The sequence below is a fragment of the Jaculus jaculus genome, chromosome 2 (genome assembly GCF_020740685.1).
Source record: "Jaculus jaculus isolate mJacJac1 chromosome 2, mJacJac1.mat.Y.cur, whole genome shotgun sequence".
Classification (NCBI taxonomy): Eukaryota; Metazoa; Chordata; class Mammalia; order Rodentia; family Dipodidae; genus Jaculus; species Jaculus jaculus.
Window position 1 is genome coordinate 122,771,164 of NC_059103.1, and position 23,490 is coordinate 122,794,653.

At 40.4% G+C, this 23,490-nt stretch overlaps 1 protein-coding gene across 1 annotated transcript; it reads right to left on the reverse strand.

Moving 5' to 3' along the window:
* Nucleotides 1–559: 559 nt before the first annotated feature.
* On the reverse strand, nt 560–2,950 carry LOC101610505 (zinc finger X-chromosomal protein-like). Its single transcript, XM_045143540.1, has one exon. The coding sequence runs from the start codon at nt 2,948–2,950 to the stop codon at nt 560–562; it is 2,391 nt and encodes a 796-aa protein (XP_044999475.1).
* Between the last annotated feature and the right edge of the window lie 20,540 nt (nt 2,951–23,490).

Below are 23,490 nucleotides of genomic sequence, written 5' to 3' on the forward strand. Positions count from 1 at the left end.
GATGCCAGGGTCACAGAAGCTGAAATGGAATTTTTATGTCATATTGTCTGAAAATATTAAGTAAGAGAAGCAAATGGCTTCCCTGTTATGATCATTAGACTTCTCTGTAAAACTTCCCATTCATATTATTAGATGTCTTGGATGATTTTATTTTGAGAAATTTATGGGAAAAAATGAGTCAATATGAATGCTCTCAAAGTTCCCAATGTAAAGTTACCTTAAGTTAAACAGTCTTAGAAGAGTACCATCAAGCTAAGCAAGGTAAATATTTAAATAAATATAAAACTTCTAGGATAGAAAACTTAGGTATAGGATCAGGGACTGTTTATTAAAAGCAACTAGCTTGTTGCTGCTTTTCCCCATTTATTAAACAAACTGAACAGAATTCAGAACACACTATTGAACAAAATGTTAAAAAAAAGTCAACTAGGAGCAATAATTCTATTTATACACAGCATAAATCAATATACAATATTGATTGTGAACAAGACTGATTAGCCTTTAAATGAACATTCTGTTTCAAGGCTGGTTCCTCTACAAACATCTGTAGAAGTTATTGTTAGGGCAGACCAGTTTCTTTATGATGGCGCATTATGTGCTGGTTCTTCTCTGAAGGCCTTCGGAACCCTTTCTTGCAGTACTCACAGCGGTGAGGATAGTCTTTCGTATGAATGGAGATAACGTGCCGCTTAAAGCCTGAGGCATCCGTAGTGCTATACTCACAGTACTCACACTGGTACACTTTCCGGCCACTGTGTGTCTTCATATGCTTTTTAAGCTCATTCTGCTGTCGAAATCCCTTTATACATCTTTTACACCTAAATGGAAGGTCTTTTGTGTGAACTGAGAGAATATGGCGACTTAGCACAAAAGGATCTGCAATCTTAAAGTCACAGTGTCTACAGTGGTGCATTTTTTTACCCTTGTGGGCAGCCACATGTTTCTTAAGTTCTGAAGGCCGGTGAAAGCCTTTATCACACATGTCACACTTGTGGGGGTAGTCTTTCGTGTGAACTGAAATTATGTGTCGCTTCAAGTCACTCGAGTTTGAACTCTTGTGGTCGCAATGCAAACACTGATGTGTTTTGCTTTCCTGGTGGATAAAAGCATGTTGTTGCACCTCATTGGTATCTGAGAAAGTCAGAAGACAAATGTCACATTTGATCGGCATGTCTTTACTATGCTTTGTTTTTACATGTGTTTTCAGGTTAGAGGAATCCGCAGACCTATATTCGCAGTACTGGCATTCATACGGCTTCTCCCCAGTATGGATTCGCATGTGTTTTCTGAGCTCTGATGGGTGACGGAAACCTTTACCACACTCTACACAAACATGAGGAAAGTTCTTGTTGTGGACTGCCAAAAGGTGGCGATTCAATAACCCTTGTTCAGCTGTCTCATATTCACAGAATTTACACTTGTGCATTATATTGGTTTCTTTTTTCTTATGCACCATTTTGTGAGTAAACAAAGCCAGAGTGTGAGAGAAATGTTCCCCACACTCATCACATTCAATGACCTTTTCCGCCTTGCCGGTCAGTTTGTGGCTCTCCAGGTGATTGTGTAAACTTATCTTCTTGTTGGTAGCATAATCACAGTCAGTACAGCAGTACTTCTTCCTGGCGAGGTGTTCAGGGTGGTTTTTCATGTGCCTTTTCAAGAAACCTCTTGATTTAAACTTCTTGCCACAAAGCATGCAAGGATAGACAGTCAGAGGATGTCCATCAGGACCAATAATTATTGCTGTTTGGTACTGCCTAGAATCAGGCCTTCTCCTTTTCCTTGGTTTTTGTTTAGCCAGTCTGCCAAAGCCAGAAGACTCATCTATGTGAAAGAGGGCAATTGCGGTGCCATTCCCATTTTCAATTCCATCAGAATTACTACCATAAGCAGCTGCCCATGCGATCGGCATGAAGGTTATTTCGCTGTCATCCATTTGCTGTTCACGTGCAGCAGCTGCAGTCTCCTCCTCACCCACGATCACTTCCATATAAACCTCATCAGTGATTTTAGCCACATTTAAATCCTCATCTTGTTGAGAGTCATTGACAGTCATATAAACCATCTTTTCCCTGGGAACACGAGTGTTCTGATCAAGTAGCTCAACTCCATGCTCATTCTCAGGCTCGCTCTCCACAACATCTACAGTTCCACCTAAGTAATCTTCTCCAGGGCCACCTTTAAAAATGAACACTTTGATGACTTCAGGGAAAGTGCCATCCACTTTACAAGGATCTATTTCTGACTCTGCATTCATGGTCATCACAGATGAGACACCAGGTTCTATTTTACCAGCATCATCTGAGGAAATCATAAGGTAGTCCTCACCATTATTTCTGTCATCATCTTGGTGGCCCACAGGGATCCCGTTGGCATTTATGCCTGCCTCGGGGACACAGTCTGCTACCAACACTTCTTCTGAAATGACATTGGTGGTCAAAGGGTCAGTGACAATTTCGGCTTCTACTACATTCTCATGAACATGTCCAACGCAGATATGACCGATGTCAGACTTGTGTATTTGACAAGATTCACTTGTCAAGACATGTTCTGCCATAGACATTGAAGCAGATGTAATATGAGGAGCTAAAACATCATCCGGAACTGTACAATGTGTTAAAGAAATTCCTCTGGTGACATTTGAGTCTAGCACTTGTTCAGGAATGATGACCATCTCAGACACATCTGTTTCTTCCATATCTGGGCACTGAACATCTTCTATAACAATGTCCTCAATAACATCTTGGATTATGCCCACCTCTTGGTCATCAGGAACAAAGTTATGCACAGTTATGTCTGAATCCACAACATCGGACACAAAAACAGTTTCTTGTACTTCCACTACAATTTGGTCACCGTCCACGTGTGTAGCACCAGTTCCTGTCAGAGCATCAAGAAACGAGTTTGGCGCCTGTGGCCGTGGTTCAAGCCCATCTTCATCCGTGGCCATTGCTTCTCACCAGTCACCGCTCCTGTGTTAAAACAGAGGGGATGCTCCGCGGCTCATCGCGGGAGGCTGCCGGGGGCGACGCCGCACACGCGGGGAGAGCGCCCTGGCCGGCGGCCTCTCCCTCGAGCCTCAGCCTTCGGCGCCGCGCCGGGCCTCTCCTCCACGCCGTGCCCGTGGGTGCCGCGGGTCGGGCCGTCGTCGTCGCGGCGGGCGCCCGGGGTTCCTCAGCCGCCTGTGGAACGCCCGGCGCCCCCGCCCCAACCCCCGCCCGCCCACAGAGCCGCCGTTCCGGACAGCCGTTAGGCCCAGTGACCCGGCCCCAACCCCCACCGGCTCAGGTCCGCGCCGCCGCCGCCGCCGCCGCCGCCGCCGCCGCGCTGGCCTGGCATCCGGGCGCCTCGCGGCCGCCCCGCCGCCGCCGCAGGCCTCGCGGCCCACCAGGCCCTGCCGCCAGGCCGCCACGCGCCGGGCCCCAAGGCCTTGGGGGCACCCCTGCGGCTTCACTCTTCACCCCTCACCTTCCCACAAAACACAGAACACCCGGGAGACTCCCCAGTATCTATCGGAGAACAAAAGCGACAAAAGTCACTTCACAATTCCCGAATCTCTCAGTCTCCACACTCCGAGTTTCCCTCAGTGATACACCCGAGTCTTATCAAGCTAAAAGAAAAAAAATTTTTTTTCAACCATTTTAGTAAGATAGCCCAGACAGTGATTAACAGTTTTGTTCTGTGCAGAGCTGTTTGCTGGTCATAACAATTTGATTTGCAAAGGGAGCAGGAAAGATGATTTTTATATTCTGGTTTGAAATACTGTGCACTGGCTTCTCCCTGGCTTCTTTTTTTTTCTTTTTCTTTCTTTATTTTCATGATAGCTAAGTCAGATTGTTATCAGTGGTCTCTGGGTTGCTTCCGAGGTTCTTGGCATCTTACTCATAAAATTGAAGAAAGGCACAACACACAGCAGATGTGAAAAAAGACAATAATAAAAGCAAAGTGATAGTAAAGGTTGAATACAATGTCAAAGGAGCAGCAGACCACTTGAGTGGAGAGTATTCAAGGGCAACAGAAAGCGGTCTGCGCTTCTCTCTAGTACTCTAGGGGAGAGTGGACCAGTTGGAAAGGGTGTAGTTTGGCTGGTCATCTGGTTTGTTTGACAGATTTGGGATTCTATAATGTTTCCTGCACATATTTTTCCTCCCATGACGCTTCTGATTTTAATCATAGTTACGCCCAGACTTAAAATAGTAAACAGATGTTTCTATTCAAATGTTTACTTGAAAAACACAATTTACTTATTACACATGCACCCAAAAGTAGTTAAGGCTGGATGGCCCTTAGCTGTTCTGATACTGTACCTATCTAAGAATAAATTTGAATGGGAACTGATCACAAAGAATAGTCACTAAGGGGACACAAAAACTGATACATTGTGTGGAATTAAGCACATGTGCAGCTTGGTACAGTTGCAGGACCCAAGTGCGTGCGCCCCCTTGTGCATCTGGCTAACGTGGGACCTGGGAAACCGAGCCTCGAACTGGGGTCCTTAGGCTTCACAGGCAAGTGCTTAACTGCTAAGCCATCTCTCCAGCCCAAATTCTATCAATCTTTATGAGCTGATGAATATTCCAAATGAAATGGTCCCCATTTTTAAAACAGACGTGCCCTGTTTCCTGACTCTGTAGGGATTTAATAGCCTTCCTGAGAAGTGCATCATGCAACAGCACTGAGATCCTATCTTAGGGGTAGAATGGCTACATGGCCCTGAAAAGCTTTACTGAGTTTCAGAGCATTGCTATACTCTGACTAGGAATAACAGCAGAATCAACACTCTTCCACCAAACTCAGGAAATAACCTGAGTCACATTATCCAAGTCCTAGCAAAACAACCATGTTAAAATGAGATACCTGGTGACACAAACTTTAATCACACATAACTTATGTCTAGTCTAGTCACCATCTCTGGAACAAAATAATACATGGGAACCAATGTATTTGAACTAGAATTATGCAAAAAGAGGGGGAGTTAACAAAGATGATCTAATCTACCAGCACTGAGGGAAGATAGAAACTAGAAATGCACTCACTACATTAGTGATTGCCAGGTTTTTAGTTTCAACAAAAAGGCTAATAACCTGAATTTTATCAGCATTTTATTTCTAAAATAATTTATATGGGACATAAAAGTGTGTAAATGGAGAAACTGAAGCAGTGGAACATAGATTTTGGAAGAATAGGCCATTAAATATAAAGATAAATATCACAAAGACTATTAAGACTTAGATGAAATACAGCTTAAAACCTTATATGTTCAATTTTTTTTTTAGACTTTTGTTTTGGGAGAAAAAAGTAGTTGATACCTTTTCCTAATAATCATTTGGTTCCGATTAATAACAAAATATATTTTCACAAAAACTATAGGGCTGTTGGCAGTTATTTTGAACAGAATGTAGCAGTTACCTTATCATTTCTGGGACAAAACACTGACAAGAAGCAGCTTATGGAAGGATAGTGTTAATTTCCACTTACAATTTTGAGGGGAAGTTTTATCATGGCAGGGGAGCATAGTAAGAACAGCAAGGCCTCACATCTTCACAGCAATGGGGAGAAAGGAGAGAGTGAGTGAGCTGTACTGTCCTGGTTGGCTGGACTATAATAACATGCCAAGTCCTAACCCCTAGTGACAAACCTCTACCTGCAAGGCTGCACCAGCAGAGGCTAAGTATGAGGTTTAATCATGAACACATGAAGCTATGGGAGACACTTTATATTCAAACCACCATTCAAAAGAACGAAGTGAATTAGCATTCCAAATTCTAATCAATAGCTTGTACCATCAAACTATTGACATTTTACTTACTAATTTGTATCTCAAAATGGTATCAAAGTGCTTACTTTAATAGTACCTACAGAAACCAAAATTTTGAGGTACTTTTTATTTAAGCCACAAGACAATGCCAGTTCAAGAAGCCAAAACAACAACAACAACAAAAAAAACCAACAACCAGAAGCATGATCCTACTATCTATGGGCTTAAAAAATAAAAACAAGGGCTGAAGAGAAGGCTCAATGGTTAAAGGTGATTGCTTGCAAGTCCTGACAAACAGGTTTCAGTTCTCCAGTACCCAAGTAAAGCCAGATGCACAAAGTGACACATGCACATATGTGTCTGGAGATCGTCTACAGCAGCAGAAAGCCCTGGCACACCTATTCTCTTTCTTTTCTTCCTCCTCTCTCTCTCTCTCTTTCTCAATTAAATTTCAAATTAATTAATTTTAAAAAATCTTTGCTACCAAAATAAGCTAGCTACACATTCATTACTTTTAAAATGTGAAGGGAGTTTTTTTCCTTAACCTGATATTACTATTCAAGAAGTTACAGTTGTTAGGGAAATTATTAATAATTATGCAAAATTAAGGTTTATACTTAACATAGAATCATGCCAATTATAAAATCATTTATTGCTATAGCCCTAGGATTTATAATGAACAACTTAGGATAACATCCAAAATTGATGAACATAGATAGAACTGGGTTTTCTTAAGCCAATTAATCATATACATAAAAAACCCAGACTGTTCTACATGACCTAGAGTTTCCTATGCTTTTCATCAACAAAAGAAGAATTTCTGGGGAATCAAGATTTATTAAGATCACTAAAGTACATAATTGTTTTTACCATATACCTCATTTTTTATACTCACAAAACTCCATTATCATTTGAGATCAAATAAATATCATGTTAATTGCCTCTTCAGTGCTGACTCTAGAAAATAACCCTCAGTGGGCTGGTACACATAGCATTCAGCCACTGATGTGGGTGGTGTAGTTGGCCACAAGCTGTGAAGTCTACAAAGAGTGATTCTGTGTTATTAGAATTTGTGGCCCTATTTTCAGTTTCACTGGGTTGCACATTGTCTGCAAGGTTATGCATAGCTCAAGAAACAAATCTTTCAGTACACTTAATTCCTTTATCAGCAACTTGATTTTTGTTTCAAACGTTGAGCTAATTCTCTTTCCAGCATAGCTTATGGTTATGCTTTTTTGTAACATTTTCTTTCTTTCCTTCTTTCTTTCTTTCTTTCTTTCTTTCTTTCTTTCTTTCTTTCTTTCTTTCTCGTTGTAAGCAGATAGACATAGAGAGAAGACAGACAGACAGAGAGAATGGGCACACCAGGACCTCCAGCCACTGAAAACCCATTGAATACATAGGCCATTTATTTTTTATTACACTCACCTGCCTATGGACATTTGATGTACTTGTAATGTGAGCTATTAGAGATAAGGCTGTAATGGGTACTTACTCATGAATCTATGTGGATATGTGCTCTCATTTCTCTTGAGCAAATGGCTGAGAATGTGCTTGCTGGTCCTGGTGCAACTATAGATTCAGTTTTATGAGAAATTTTCTAAGTGTTTCCAAAGTGGCTGCATCTTTCAACATTTTCTCCTGTGATAGTTGAGGATCTCTGCGTTCTAAGCTTTCCTGAACTCCCAACACACATCCCATAACAAACCTTCTGGACTATATGACTGGAAAGTACAAGTGGAAAATTACGGAAGTACAGGGAACTTGCCTATGGCTGCACTAAACCAACAACACATTACAAGCAGGATGCAGCTGCATACATTGAGAGGATACTCACAGTCATGCTGCCTCCCTAGTAAAGGATTGCACAATATAAACTGTAAAGCAGGATATAGCTTTGGGACCAAGGGGCTTTAGAACATCAGCTGGGTCTGATTTCTCTGTCAAGTTTCTTCAACTAAATTATGGCTTATTAGAGAATTTAAATTAAAGTCCTAATGGCATATCACTCAGGGTATCCATGGGTATAACTCTCTTTACTATTTATTTCTCATCTGAATTTCTTGGTCTCTCCTTAGATATTTTCCTTCTGCTATTCTTCCTTAAGCTCCCACCATTTGCCCTCAACTTCCCTCCATGGGAAAGCACCATAAGAATGTGATGTGTGTTTATCCTAAATCTCCATATATAAGCACCTAAATTCTATCCTCCACTTGCCTGTGGCTCTACTCCAGTTTTTCCTTAAAAACCTCAATTTCTCTTAACCGAACCTTATGAACTATACAGTGTTTTCCCTATGAGTACGTGTTTCATACTCCCCAAATGTTTACAACTCTGCTCTAGCCCTCTTCCTAGACCCAATTTCCCTTCAGCAAACCTCACAATTTGTGATTTCTCCCTAAGTAAATGTAATAACTCATAATTTACCTTCTTGAGTTCATTTTTTGTCAATTCTTTGCTAAAAATAGAACAGGACCTGAAATTGGGGTTCATAAACTCAGGGGAACACTGTTGAACTCCATAATCCTGCATCACTATGATTTTAGTAAATGGAGAGCCATAATCACCAACTGCATCAAAGCACAGAACTATATCTTGCTTCAAATTTCCCCTCATGCTGTCCCCTTGCAATCAAATCTCCCCTACCATGTATACTACAATGTTGTTGATTTACATATGTCATCTTGCTATTTGTATCCTATTTTCCTTTCTGCTCTTTATTGTTTTTCTCTCTGATAAATGGTTTATGCATTAATTGAACACATATAGTTTCAAATTCTTAATTTATTTCTATGATTGACTCGGGGTGATTGTTATGTGGTTTATAGCATGCATCTTTAATTTATTTCAGTCTGTTTTCAAGCAATGTTACAACCATTCTCATATGTAAGTAGAACATTCTCAGCGTACCTTCCATTTCTCACTTCAGTGGGCTATTATTGCCATGCATTTTATTTCTACATATACTTTAAATCTTATAAAACATTATTCTTTGAAAAAGTCAATATTGTCTTTAGCCTTTTACCAGCTTTTCTGAGGAATAATTTGAAAAATATTCAAATATCTTTTAAAGAAATGAATATATTTATAAGAAAATGCTTTCCTTTTACACACAGAGACACTGTGTCCTCTAATCTAAACATTCCCTCCTGGAGGGAGGCTCATAAGATTCAGGAAGGTAATGAAACTGACATCTTTTATGGAAGCACAGAAACTTACAAAATTCACACGACTTTTCTCCAAGACTACACATGCAGTAAGAACTGCTGGGAAGAGGAGACTCCAGTTGGCCAACTTGCTTGCAAATTGGGCAGAAAGCCACAAATACACAGCTTGGGTGAGATGCTATCCATGCTAAGATGTGTTTTGTAGAGAAGCAGCTTCCTTTGAGCTACCTATGCTCCTGTCAGCAACTCTTCCATCTTACTCCTGTAAGTAGCCCTAATCAACTATTTCTTTAGCCTGTCATTGGTGCTCTGTTAGGTGTGAATAGATGTTCACATCTTTTCAGGAAAAGTCCCACACTTGATATCATTTGGATTTTTCTGAATGTGTTCACATATTTTCCTTCCTTCTGAAAAACTTAACCATTTTGTAGTGTGAATTTATTTATTGCCAACATCCTCTCAATTTTGTTTGTATTGGACTGGAGACATGGCTTAGCTCTTAAGGTCCCTAAAGGATCCAGATCTGATTCCCCAGGACCCACAAAAGCCAGATTCACAAGGTGTCACATATATCTGGAGTTCGTCTTCAGCAGCTGAATGTTATGGTGTACCCATTCTCTATCTTCCTCTTTCTCTCAAATAAATAAAATAAATGATTTTAAAATGTCTGTTTTTCCTTCATACATTTTAAGGACTTTTTCCGGGAATTAAATTATAGATTAAGGTTTTCTTTGAAGCCCTTTGGATTTTGTGGAGCTTCAGTTTTACTGATTTCTACATTTCCTGGATTTTCAGTTTTCCTCTAGTTTGACAAGTTTACAAAGGGTAAGGAATTGGTAAAGTGCTTTTGAAAGCCTGAGGACTTGAGTTCACATGCCCAGAATCTACATAAAAGCTAGGCATAGTAATGGCTGGAGAGTTTGCTTAGTGGTTAGGGTTTTTGACTTCAAAGTCAAATGACCCAGGTTTGATTCCCCAGGACCCTCATAAGCCAGATGCACAAGGGAGCACATGCATCTGGAGATCGTTTACAGTGGCTGGAGGCCCTGGCACACCCATTCTGTCTCTTTCTCTCTTTCTCTCAAATAAATAATAAAAACTCCCCCCCCCCAAAAAAAAAACTCTTAAAAAAAAGCTAGGCATAGTAGTATCAGAAGTGGGGGGGGGGGCAGTGGAGGGGGTGATAGAGGCTCTGAGACCAGTATGTCAATAAATTAAGAATATTTTGACATTGGCTCCAAGCAACAGAGTTTAGAAGGTGGAGCGGGAAGCTGCTAATGCATGCAAGGGGAGGGTCCACAACAAGTGAGCCAGAATCTGTGGGGGGGGGAGAAAGAGGCACTATCCCAGGGAAAAAGGAAGATGCTGAGTTTCAGAGCAGCAAAGCAAGCAGCAGGAGGGAGCACGCATTTGGTTAAAGGCAACGGCAGGGGACCAGTGTGAGCTGAGAAACAAGGATGAGGAGGAGGGAGAGGGAGATATGAGGGACATCAGAATAGAAAGCTGAGGTGGAAAACAGGGAGAAGTACAGACAGAAAAGTGAGGAGGAAATATACATACCTGCATCAGAAAGGTCGGAAGAAGAGAGGTCTAAAGAAGAGCACCAGGGTTTTATGTTCATGTCCTCGAGTGTGGCAAACTGGCCTGTGGGTGAGGAGCTTGTGCAGTGTGGGCCAGTGTTGAGGGAAAGAGACAGGTTGACTAGATCTCCTGTTGAGTTAAGCAAGTGTGCCCTTTGAAGAAAAACCTCAGTTTGGGCCAGGTAGGATGGAAGGAAACCAAAAAGAAAAAAAAAGGAAGTAAGAAGTTCTGAAACTAACAGGTGGCACAAGCCTGTAATCTAGTACTTGGGAGGAGACAAGTAGATCGCTGGACACTCTGAGTAGCGAGACTAGCCTGAGGCCAGTGTGAGGCCTGGCTCAGAAGCGATGGTGGAGGGCTGGAGAGAGAGCTTAGCAGTTAAGGCACTTGCCTGCCAAGCCTAAGAACTCATGTTTGAATCTCCATAGTGACCCAAGCACACAAGATCACACATGTGCACAAAGGGGCACATGTGTCTGGAGTTTGTTTGCAGTGGCCTAAGTCCCTGGTGCACAAATTCTCTCTCTCTCTCTCTCTCTCTCTCTCTCTCTCTCTCTCTCTCTCTCTTGTCTATTTCTGCCTTTTCCCCTCTCTCTCAAATAATGTTTTTTAAAAGGAAAAAAAAAATTAAAAAGAAACCCCAAACTATACTGAGAGTGATTGAGGAAGACACTAGATATCAAACTTTGATCTCCACATGTACTTTCCTATATATGCATGTACACACATATAAACATGCATGCACACATGTAGGCACAGACCACACACACACACATACACACATGCATGCATGCACGCACACAGTTTTCAGTAATTATGTCTTCAGACATTTTTCTGCACTTCTCCTTCCTTTTGCCTATTGTTCTAAGATCTTAGTGGCATATATATTACAACACCTGATATGACCTCACAGTTCACTGTGGATGTTAAGATGGTAGTCCCTCACCAAGCTTAATGCTAAAAAGTTCCTGTTGCTTTATTCTTAAATTCATGTTTTCCCCCTTCAGTGTTAAACCTGTTCATCTTATTCAATAAATATTTTATTTCATATATTTCATTTTTACTTTTAGAAATTATAGCTTCATCTTCAATATATTGGTGTTTTATAAACCCATAATCACATCGTAAAATTTGTAATTGCAATTTTGATGTTCTTTCCTGATACTCCCATGATTAAGTTTTAATTTTTCCACTGCCAATTGTTCATCATACTTTGCTGTTTCTTTGAATCACAAGAAGTACTTTTTATTGGATGTCAGAGTTTGTTTATATTACATTTTTGGATATTGAATTGTACTTTTTAACTCTTTTTTTTAGATGTCAGATTTCCCCAGTTTTATTTGCAATAACATAGATTATATCCAATAAAATCAGAATCATACAAATCATAAAATCCATTGCCAAGTCGTGGGATAAATGGCACCGTGCCATGTCAGCGAGCGTTCAACAAGAGGCTGCACCCTGCTTGTTGAGTGGACACTTCCAGTGACTTGCTGACAATGGCATTTGCCTTACCTGTGCAGGGTGCCTGTGCAGGGTGTCCGTGAACACTTCGCTGAGACTCCTGAAAGAAAGGTTTTTAATGTTGTTTTCCACAGAGTGTTCATAAGGATGGAAGCAATATTTCTTTGCAAAATTCCTTCTTGCTGAATCTCATGAGTCTCCGTGATCTGAGGAAACGCCGGTGCTCATTGTGGTGCTGCGGGCTCTGCCAGGCTGCTTGGATCCATGCTCTGCTGTGTTGGGTGCTGTGTGGCTGAGGGATGGATGGTATCCCTTGGGATCCTGAGTTATCCAGTGGTTCCCGGAGCTGGTGGTTGGGGGAGGGGAGGCTGTAGAGAGTCCCTGAAGTTGTCAGGAGCTGCTCAGCTGGTCCCTGCTATCTTCTCCTTCATGTTTTTGACTTTGTGAGGCTGCTATGGGTGGAGAGTCCCTTCACTGCGGTTCTGCCCCTACCTGCTCTTTCTCTTCAGGGCCCCAGGCATGGGTGTAGCTCTTCCCAGTGGACCACAGGAGCTGGGGCTGGAGCCGATTCTGACTGCTTTTGAGGTTGTTAGAAGTGCTGGGTCTCTCCTACTTCTCTGCTTGGGCTAATAAGTCCTTACACGCAGTCACCTTTTGGCAGATGAGTGCATAGTGTTGCTTTTCTGCCTCCCCTCCCTGTCCCTGGCTGCTTTGTGTGGCTACTACGTCCCCATCTTAACCAGAAGACTCCTTTTTAACTATTTAGTGTTACTTTTCTCTTTGCACTGCAATTAAGTTTCCTTTACCTATGTTGATGGTTTTTAGGGATCACTATGAAACCTTATTAGGAAAGTCACAGAAAACCCTTATCTATAGAACTCATTTAGATCTAAAGCTGAGATATAACCCTTTAAATATTGCTACTGATTTCAGAATTCAAATATCCCTCACTCTTCTGTGCATGTTGCTCCCGGCAGTTGTTCTTAGCATAAACTTTAGTTTTGTCTTTTACATTCACAGGTTAATACTCCACCACAGCCTCAATATTCTGCCTTTGTGTAGTAGACAGTTTCACCAGGCTGGGACAAACATCCAGCCAAACAATTTATGGGAGAAAAGGGTTTATTCCAAGCTTACAGGTCCAGGGGAAGTTCCATCAGTGGTGGAAGAAGCCACTTCCATACATCCAAGCAGCGAGAGACAAACAGTCCTCAAAAACCAAAAGCAGCCACAGAGAACTGCAGCCAGCCCAGGGAGTCTGCTGGAGCTCCTACTGCTCTGCATACCTTTGGGCTGGAAACCAGATCTGTTCACAAATACACCTTAGAGCTGAACCCCAGGATCCAGCCCAGTGACAGTTCCTCCAGCCACTTGGCTGGAGACCCAAGTTACAAGCTTTAATAAAACATCTGAGTATATGAGGGACATACATTCAAATTACCATAATTTGCAAATCCCTGGTCCTCTTTTCCTGTGCTATTTCCTCTTATCTAACGGATTGCCATGTTTGGGCATGTTCATGTATCTGAAATCCCACTTCATTTTTTTAAAACAATTTGATTCTGCTTTTTTTTTTTTTTTGCTTTAAAAAAACTGTTTTTTTTTTTTGTTGTTGTTTATTATTTACTTGGAGAGAATGGATGCATCAGGACCTCCTGCCATTGCAAATGAACTCCAGACTCTTGTGCCACTTTGTGAATTTGGCTTTCTGTGGGTACTGGGGAATCAAAACCATGCCATGAGGCTTTGTTAGCAAGTGCCTTTAACCTCTAAGCCCCTGAACTCCCATTTCTGTTTGCTAAAATCAAATGACTGGTTCCAATCCCTCCATCAGAAGTAGAAGTTGAATATTAAGAATATTTGAGAATTAGGGACAATGGTATATCCATAGATTGGATATGGTATGGGAGAGAAAGATAAGCATATCTTTTACATTTATATGTCAAGAAACTAAAGTAGTAATTTGTAGGAGAAAGCAGCTTGGAGAAAATCTCATTTGAAGCAAGGTAAAAAAGATGGTTGGTAGTATCAAAATCTTAATCTGTTTGTCTAGGAACTTGAAGACTCTAACTGGGCTATTTGTACCATCTCAAATGTAGATGCTGATATCTAGGAAAATGGAGAACAAGTTCAACAAAGGGCATTTGTTATTCTGCTACAACAAGGAGTGTTTGCTATGGAACAAAGCAAATAAATAATCTACATATTGCTGGTGAAATTTTCCAGTGCTGTGCATGGAATGCTGCAGATTTTGGTGGTTTCCTCTTGGGCTACTGAGGGAGAATTAGGCAGCCAGTCTGGAGAGAGGGCTAAAGAAGGAAGACTGCTTCTGTTTGCTTCAGGAGAATCAGAGTTTAGCATTTGATCCAATCAGTTCTCTCAGTCCCTACTCTTGAGCCAGCCCCTGAGCCGAGACCAATCAGGGTAAATGGTAAAGCGCTCCCTCAACAAGATTATAAACAGATCATTACCAAGTGGACAAGGTCTCCTTTCGGCTTTTCACCGTATCTGAACTTACATGTCCCTGCTCTAGTAAGCCTCTCTCATCTAGCCTTGTTGGGCTTAGATTGGGGAGGGGAACCCCACTCCTTTGTGTGCTCCCTACCCCTCCTGCCTGCCACACGAGCAGCACCTCTCTGTGCCTTCTTTCTTTCTTCATTCCTTCTCTTAGTCAAATAAAATTTACCTAAGTCGTATCCTCTGGCATATGGTTTTAAATTCTTTAAATTCATAAAACAAAGATCCATGGTACCCTACATTACTGGTGCATTGGCATATTGGTATAATGCCAAAGGTGCCTCAAAATTCCCATTACCGTTACTGTATATTGCTGTGCCTGTCCAGAATAGTACAGGTTATTGGTAATTCATCTCTACATGGAAATGTGCAGTTGTAGCTGGATTTCTGGCCTTTGCAATTTTCCCATTTTTTGGCATGTTCCTTCTGTTTGTGTCTATCAAAGGTGTCAATGCCATTTGGTTTTATAGAGTTTTTCTGGCCTCTGACATATTAGTTGGGAGGACATTTATTTTTGTATGTCAGAAAAAGGTCTTTCCATATCCAAGGGGTGTGTGGTGGTTTGAAGGTAATATGTCCCCAATATACTAATTTGTTTGAATATCAATTCCCAGTTTGTGGAACTTGACATTCCCACCAGAATGTGGAACCTTTAGGAGTTAGAACATTGCTGAAAGAGATGTGTGTTACTGAGGGTCTGAACTTGAGGGTTATAGTCAAACACCTGTGCTGTGGTCCCGGTTTCCTGTTCCTGACATGCTTTTCCTCATGTGATGGACCACATGGTTCTTAGTCTTTTGGAACTTGTTTGCAGAAGGAATGTGGAAAGATTTGAAACTTTGAACTAGAAAAGCCTTACAATGCTGTAAGCAAAGCCATTGTGGTGGGAACTTGGAAGACTGGAGGCTGAGAGAACTGAACTATAGAGACCTGGTTCATAAGGTTTCAGAGGAGAATAAGGACTCTTTTGGGAACAAGGCCATAGGTACTCCATGTGGTATTTTGGCATAAAAATTGTTTGCATTCTAAGAACTTGAGCAAAGCTGGATTTAAAATTAATGAACTAATAATGTGTTTGGTGGAGAAAATTTTAAGGCAGAATAACATTGAGCCTGTCATGTAGTTTTTCTTAGTTCTCTTATTCACATATATAATGAAAGAGTGTGAAATATAGATCAGAAAGATATTCAAATGCAAAATATGGACAGAAAGAAATGTGACTAAATGTAACTAAAGTCCCAGGCATAGAAACTTCAGCCTTTTCTGCTATAAATGTTGAAGAGATTACTACCATTAAATATCCAATTTCTCTGTACTGAGACAATAGGAAAGTTTCAAACCATTATATATATATATATATATATATATATATATATATATATATATGTATGTATCCAGAGAGAGAGAGAGAGAAGACCAAAGAGATCACATGAGTGGAAAGAACACATCCAGGTCTGCTGTGCTGGTGGACTATTTTATTTTGTCTCCTTGAGAGAGAAAATGTTTTCTCCCATTTATGGAACAAGTGGTATTACATACAACAGAGGGCTTAGAGATATGAACTTCTCAGTGCTGCAAAATGGACATTTTCTGCTGCCCACTGCCCAGTGTGCCTGGTGTTTCAAAGGCAGACTGACAGCTTTGAATAGGAACTATGGAGATACACTGGCTACATCCACCATATCTGTGATTGTTGGGTGGGCATTGGAAGGGGCAGACTTCAAAACAATTGCACAATAGCATCACAAACATAAGCTGTTCTTCCTACACTAGAAATTTATCAGCCACTAACAAGCAGCATAAAGTTGGTTAGACCTGTGTGTCTCTAGCTGCCCCATGTGTAAAATGCATCAAGTGAACTGTTTATATCTAAGCTGTTTCAGATTTGCAATTCTCTTCACCTTTTCTACCTACCTAGGCTGTCTTAATGAGAAAATTTAAATTTTAGGAAGTTCCAAGGTCTTCCTTACTGCTCAACAATGATAATTTGAATAAATTAAAGTATTATATAACACACCAAATCAATGACTCTGAATTTCAAGGTCTACATTACTACTTGCTGGAAGAAAATTAAGGCCAAATAAATAAAGAAAGAAAGAAGCAAGGATCAAAGCTAAAAGTAGAAAAAGAGTAGGTGGCAAAAAATATAACCATGTAGATAGTTAAGAAATATGCAGACTAATAAATTTAATGTCAAATGGTCAAAGAAAGAATTTTAAAGGGATAATTGAAGGTTAAGGATAAGCCAGAGAACCTTTGAAGAATTTATAAATATTCAGAACAGGGAGAAATAAAGGTACTATAAATCTATTTAGAATATTTAAACAAATGAACGCTACATGATGTGACAATTTAAATAAAGAACACAGTAAAAATTAGCATTTCCTGAATGCCTATTATGTGTCAGGCTCTGGGCCAGGTGGTAATTTATGAGTTCAATGGAGAACTAACAAAAGAAACTAGGGACCTCATGAATTCTTTATTATACAATATTAGTACTGGAGAATAAAATTGTTGGTCTTGGCTGTGAATTCAGTATGACTTGAACATTGGTATTTGAGTGCCTCTCTGTGACTGCTACTTAGCCAAGCTTGAAAATCACACAACAAATGCACATCTTTTAACATGAGAACTTACATTCACCTGGTTAAAATAGCATTGCCTCGACTGTGTGCAAGATAACAAAGGACCTATGGAAAGGCTTCTGGGAGATCTACTCTTGAGCACCCTGAGAGCAAGGTCATCCATAAACAAACAGGACATAGGACCGGGAAAATGAATGCAGCCCTGGGTCTGGGCCAGGCATGCCTGCCCAGGGAGAGAGGGTTAGTTGGTTTGGCTAACAAAAGAAACACAGATTATGTGGATTGTGATTGGCATTTTACAAGAAAAATGATGTCATAATTGAACATTTTAAGTACTAGTTAGGGTAATACCTCAGCTGGTTAAGACATGAGAAAATTAAAAGCCCCCAAAAGAATTGTGACAAGTCCTAAGTGTAATATACAGTTGTCCACCTCAGCAATCAGGATACTGGAGCAGGAGAACCACGAGTTCCAGATCAGCCTAGGTTACAAGGTTCAAGCAGGACGATTGCAAGTTCAAGGCCAGCCTGGGCTATACAGGGAGACACTCTCAAATGAACGATCAACTGCACAACAATAGCCACAAACCAAAAAATAAAAATAAAAATAAAAAAACAAGGTCAATATATTAAAAGCTCTATCCAGGTTTCTGTCTTGCAGTCTATGTGCATAGGAGCAGAGCAGGCCCCTTGGGCAGGCCAGTGTTGAGTTGTACCTCTGCGGAGCAGTGCAGAGTCAATGTGTGGGGAGGATCCGGAAGTAGCAAGGGGGATGGCAGATGACAGGGATCCAGATGAAGAGTGTCCTCAAGGGACCAGGACTGCCTATTACAGGCCATATACTACAGTCAGGCAACAGCCTGCTCTGAATCCTCACTTTACCTTCTGTTGCAGTCAGGTTCACATTGCTAGTAGAAATCACCCAACCAAGAACAGCTTGTGGGGAAAAAAAAAAAGGTGTATTTTGGCTTATGAGCTCAAGATGAAGCTCCACAATGGCAGGGGAAAATGATGGCATGAGCAGAGAGTGGGCATCACCTCCTGGCCCACATAAAGTGGACAATAGGAACAGGAGAATGTGCCACACACTGGCATGGGGAAACTGGCTAAATATCCATAACCCCACCACCAACAATGCACTGACTTCAGGAGACATTAATGCCCAAATCTCCATCAGCTAGGAACCTAGAACTCAGTACACCGAAGTTTACTGGGGACACCTGAATCAAACCACCACACCTCCTCTAATTGTGTAAACTTGGCCAAGTTGCTTAACCCCTAGGATCCTTATTTCCTTCCTAGTAGACAGGAACTTAGTGTCTGACTAATAATGTTTTTGTTAAGATTAATTGAAGACACATATAACTATCACCAAAGAATATGGCTTTTAAGACAGTCTCAGAACAATAAATTATTGGTCACTTTCAGTAGCTGTGGAGTTTTTAGATGGCAGGCATAAGAGAATTTACATGTATAAAAACAGGAGAATTTTGTCATACTGACTTGGAGACTGGTCTTGGAGGAGCATCCACCACAGAGCAGCTACAAAGAGTGTAAGCCTCAGGCCCAGAACAGTCATGGTAACCTGTGCAGAAGAACCAGGACTTGCAACATATAGAAGCTGATAGAGGTTGAAATAACAGGATTTGAAAGAAAAATATAGAGACAAGGTAAAAGACCCACGTAGAATTTGGGGATTCATCCAAATAGCAGAAAGGCAATAATGTCTCCCAGAGACATTAACAGGATAAGGAAAGGTGGAGGGAAGGAACACTCAAGGGAGAGCACAAAGGGGCTCAGGTGGGGACTTGTAGCCTGGGGTGAGGTAAAACTGAGGAAGGAACACAGAGCCTCATCTAAAGGCTTTAGAAGACACGGAAAGGCAGTTCTGGGCACACACAATTATGACTGTTAAGAAACAACTTACATAGGCTTCTGTCTTCTTGTTGGAAAGTGTATTATTAGATGACCTCTTGGGTCCTTCTTCTTGTTGGACATTGAGGAGAATATGAGTTTTGGGGCTAGTTGTGTGGAGTTACAGAGTATGATAAAGGAATGTAGTTTTGGAATTTTTAATATTAAAGAAATTATAAAGTGGTGATGTGCCAGAAAGTGGATCATTGGCCCTAAGTGTAGCGTAGTGTGCTGTGTTCTGGTGGGCAGATAGATCAGGCTAACTTTAGGGTCACAACAGAAGAAAATAAATGAAAGAATCTTATGAGGGATGCTATTGAAAGATCCCCCAAAGGGAGACCTTCACTCAAGTCTTGAGATAGCACGCACCCAAAGACACACGGGAAACCAAACTTGCTGCAAAAGCATGAGGCTTTATTCAGGAAACCAGAGCTCTGGGGTCGACACTTGCCTCACGCAGGAGACAGAGGAATGGACCCCGAGCCCTATTGGGTGTTTCTTTTTATAGGGTTTTTAGCAAGGAAGGGAAAGTGGGGGGGGGGTCACAAGGGTATTTGCAAAGCTTGTACAGTTATGTCTACATATCTTATTTGTGCATAACCAGAGTTTAAGTCCTTGGTCAGGCTGTCTTGGGAAACTATTTTATTATTTTGGTTTTTCTCAAAACTGTATTTTTGTTTTTCCTCTTCCTGGGACATAAAGTTTAGGTTGACCAGACCAACCCATATCTTGGGCCACCTGCAGCCTATCTTTTAGCCTATTTTTTATTTACTCCTTCCTGAATATACAGTTCAGGCTATCCCCCAGCTGTTTCCTCACTAAGTTTACTTTAAGATTTTACAACCTGCCTTTCACTATATGTATGAAATACATAATCACAAATAAAATCCACATAGGAGAGCCAAGACCAAGGGTTGTTCTCTATATCCCCAAAGAAGTCCTTTTTAAAGAATATAAAGAAATGTTAAGCCTGGTGTGGTGGCGCACACCTTTAATCCCAGCACTTGGGAGGCAGAGGTAGGAGGATCATGGAGAGTTCAAGGTCACCCTGAGACTACATAGTTAATTACAGGTCAGCCTGGACCAGAGTGAGACCCTACCTCAAAAAAACAAAAATAAATAAATAAATAAATAATTTTTTTTAAAAAAGTTAGTACTATGGCTCTTGGAGTAATTATGATAGCTATTAGATAATCTCATAATGGTATCCTCAAATTGGTTTATTGTCTATATATTTTACAGAATAGTAAATTCCTCACAAGCTATGAATTCACTCTGCAGGTGTTTGCATATGTCAGGTGACTTCCAATGAAAGGAGAAGATGAAGGTCAAAGGGCACCATGCTACAGGCATATAGTGAATGTATTACTGGGGGTTCTCTAGAGGAACAGAATGAATATATGTTAAAGGGGGGATGGGAGATTTACTGGATTAGATCATAAGATACAAGCTTGGCAGCTCAACAATCACCATATAGCCTAGAAAGTGGAAGAATATGATAGCTGCTCAGTCAGTGAGACTGGCTGCAAGTTGAGAAGTAACCAGCTCCTCAGTCCATGAGGCTGGATGCAGGTTGAAGAGTCATAGGACCTGGCAGGTGCTCAGTTCACAGGCATGAAAGTCAGAAGCACCTACAAGTGAGTGGCAAGGGGAGCCAGGCAAAAGACACAAACCCACAAGTAGCAAAGGAAGCCTAACTGAAGAAGAAAAAGCCTAGGATTCTCCTGGAGCTTCCTTTATATAGTCTCCCAGAGAAAAGGCCATCAACTTTGGAAAAAGGACTTCCTCCCTCAGTTAAAGTTGCCAGGAAATGCCCTCACAGGTCTGCACAAGAGGTGAATCTCTCACTCCATTAAAAAGTTGTTAATGCTGACTAGAACATAACCAACACAGTGAATAAATATAGAGAGGTAACAAACAAGACAAGGACTATAGTTAATGATATCATACTATATACTGGTGATTTGGCAACAAAAAAAGAAAGACAATAAAAGCAAGAAATGCAGAGAAAATATTGAAAAAATGGAAAGGAAAAAAAGAAAAAGAAATGCTCATGAGATGAAGAGCATGTTAATGAGCATGATTTAAAGCCACTCCACTATGTATGCATGCATATGCAAACATCATGTATATAGTATTCCATAAATAAATACAATAAAGTGATAAAATGAAATCCAAGTGAGCAGTAAAAGCCAGGACTATTATGCAGAGTTGAAATTACAAAGCAATTTCTTTATTACAGTGATCTATCCCATTGTAAAACTGTTCTCAGGAAAGCTAACCATAGTCTAAGAACTCTATGACATATGAAGGCACATTAGAGGAAAATGGTCTGGAAAAATCACTCAGCACAATCATTTCTACCATTTAGTGGGCTTGAGACTTTAACAATGAACAGAAGATTACTCCAAAGAAAATTTTTCTCAGAATATTGCTTTTTTCATGGATGATGATGTTATTAAGAAATGTTTTATGCTCAGGAATGAAACCTTGTACTTATAAAAAAAAAAAACCCTTTGTAATCTAGCCCATAAAATCCGTATAGATTTTGATTGAACATTATTCAGAAATATCTGACATACAGACCAAGCCAGACATTTGCTAGGATTAGGCTCAATATTGGGAAACCAGAATTTCTGAACTTCTTCCCTTGGGCCATACAGACCAGTTTAAGTCTGGTTTCTTTCTGAGAAGCAACTAGCCCCTGGCCAACAACTTACAATACTATAAAACATGTTTGAAAAGAGTTTTACTGCTTGAAAATAATGTTGATATAAGTCATCCCATCACTTCTTTATAACCATCTAGGGAGGAATTATTATTTTAATTTTCTAGGTAAAAAAACAGGAGCTTATCTAAGATTTTTCAATTCTTCAATAGTTCTAAACAAAGTCTGCTGCTTCCACAACACATATTCTTTCTACCTTCCATCATTCATTCATTTGTCAATTTATTGGTTCAACAAATATTTGTTAGGTACAAATGAGACAATACCAAGAGGCATGTGCTATGAGACCTTGCTGTACAAATAGCTTCAGTTTTCTTTGCCTTTATCCTCACAGTGTGAACAAGCTAATGATAGCCTGGTAAGAACAGCTAATTTTCCCAAGAAACAGAATGGCAATAAATATAAGTCAATGCTACATAACATTCTCTGGTTTCCTAAGGTGACTTAGGATATGAGTGTAATTGAAAGAATCCTATGGACAGAGAAGCTTGAACCAAAGAAAATATGAGTTAGGCCCAATGGGACATGTGGTTTCACAGAAGTTTTATCATCCTGGATCTGGGTGTGCTCAGGCACCTTATAAATCTGTAAGCAAGACACCTAAACTGAAAATTAAAATGTAAACAATCATGGGAAAATTCGTGGTGATAGAGTCATGTAATTAACTTGCTATAGCAGAACAAAGTAGTATACCCATGGATTTTTATTTGTGGTCGTTAGGTTCACAGATGTTGATGGGATAAGGCTTGGATCTTATTTATGATTATAGTATGTGTCTTAGTAGTTACCTTCTTGTTGCTTGGACAAAATACGAGAGGAAAAAAAAAACAGTTTAAGTGGGGGAAGGCTTTATATCAGCTTACTGTTTGAGGTTACAATCCATCACAGTGGGGAAGGCAAGGCATGGTGGTAGGAACTTGAGGCAGATGGTCACATTCAGCCCATAGTGAGGAAGCAGAGAGAAAAGAATACTGCTGCTCAGCCTGAATTTCTCTTATGTATTTGGTCAAGGGCCTCAGTTCATAAAATAGTATCCTCCTCTATTAGGTGGGGCTTCTCACTTCAATTAACCTTGTCTAGAAACTCCCACATAGACTGTCATAGAGTCTTGTTTCCATGGTGATTCTAAATCCTGTCAAGGTGAGAACCAGAGATTCACCATCACAATATATTTGAAATGAAAAACCCAGGTGGATAATCTGGAAGAACTGTTCTGCCTCAGAGTTTACAAATGCATTTTCTGATTCTCTAATTAAGATCCACTCCATTTTATTCTATATGTTTGTTCATTGCACAATTTTTTTTTGTAAGGCACTTTACCAAGTTCAATGCAAAAATAATAGCAAAGATGGATTTAGTTGTTAATTATTCTTTTTAACCCTGAAAATATAAATGTAAAATACATTTGGAGCACAAAATTCTTAAATGAAAAGGAAATTATGTGATATCTATATGTGATGTACTTTTTTTGTTTGTTTTTCAAGGTAAGGTCTCTCTCTAGCCCAGGCTGACCTGGAATTCACTATGTAGTCTCAGACTGGCCTTGAACTCACAGGGATCCTCCTACCTCTACATCCCAAGTGCTGGGATTAAAGGAGTGAGCCACCAACACCTGGTTTTATTTGTCCAGTTCGAATTATACTAGAAATGTACTTATCCTGAGTAACTCACAGAGATCTGTGATATACCTATAAATTAGCTACTACCATTCTGACTCATGCCCAGTTCTCCATTATTGCTACTATCCATATCCTTGCTTAATGTGTAAGGAAATTGC

Excerpts from the sequence above, each read along its gene's own strand:
- LOC101610505 (XM_045143540.1), bottom strand. The coding sequence starts at position 2,950 with ATGGCCACGGATGAAGATGGGCTTGAACCACGGCCACAGGCGCCAAAC.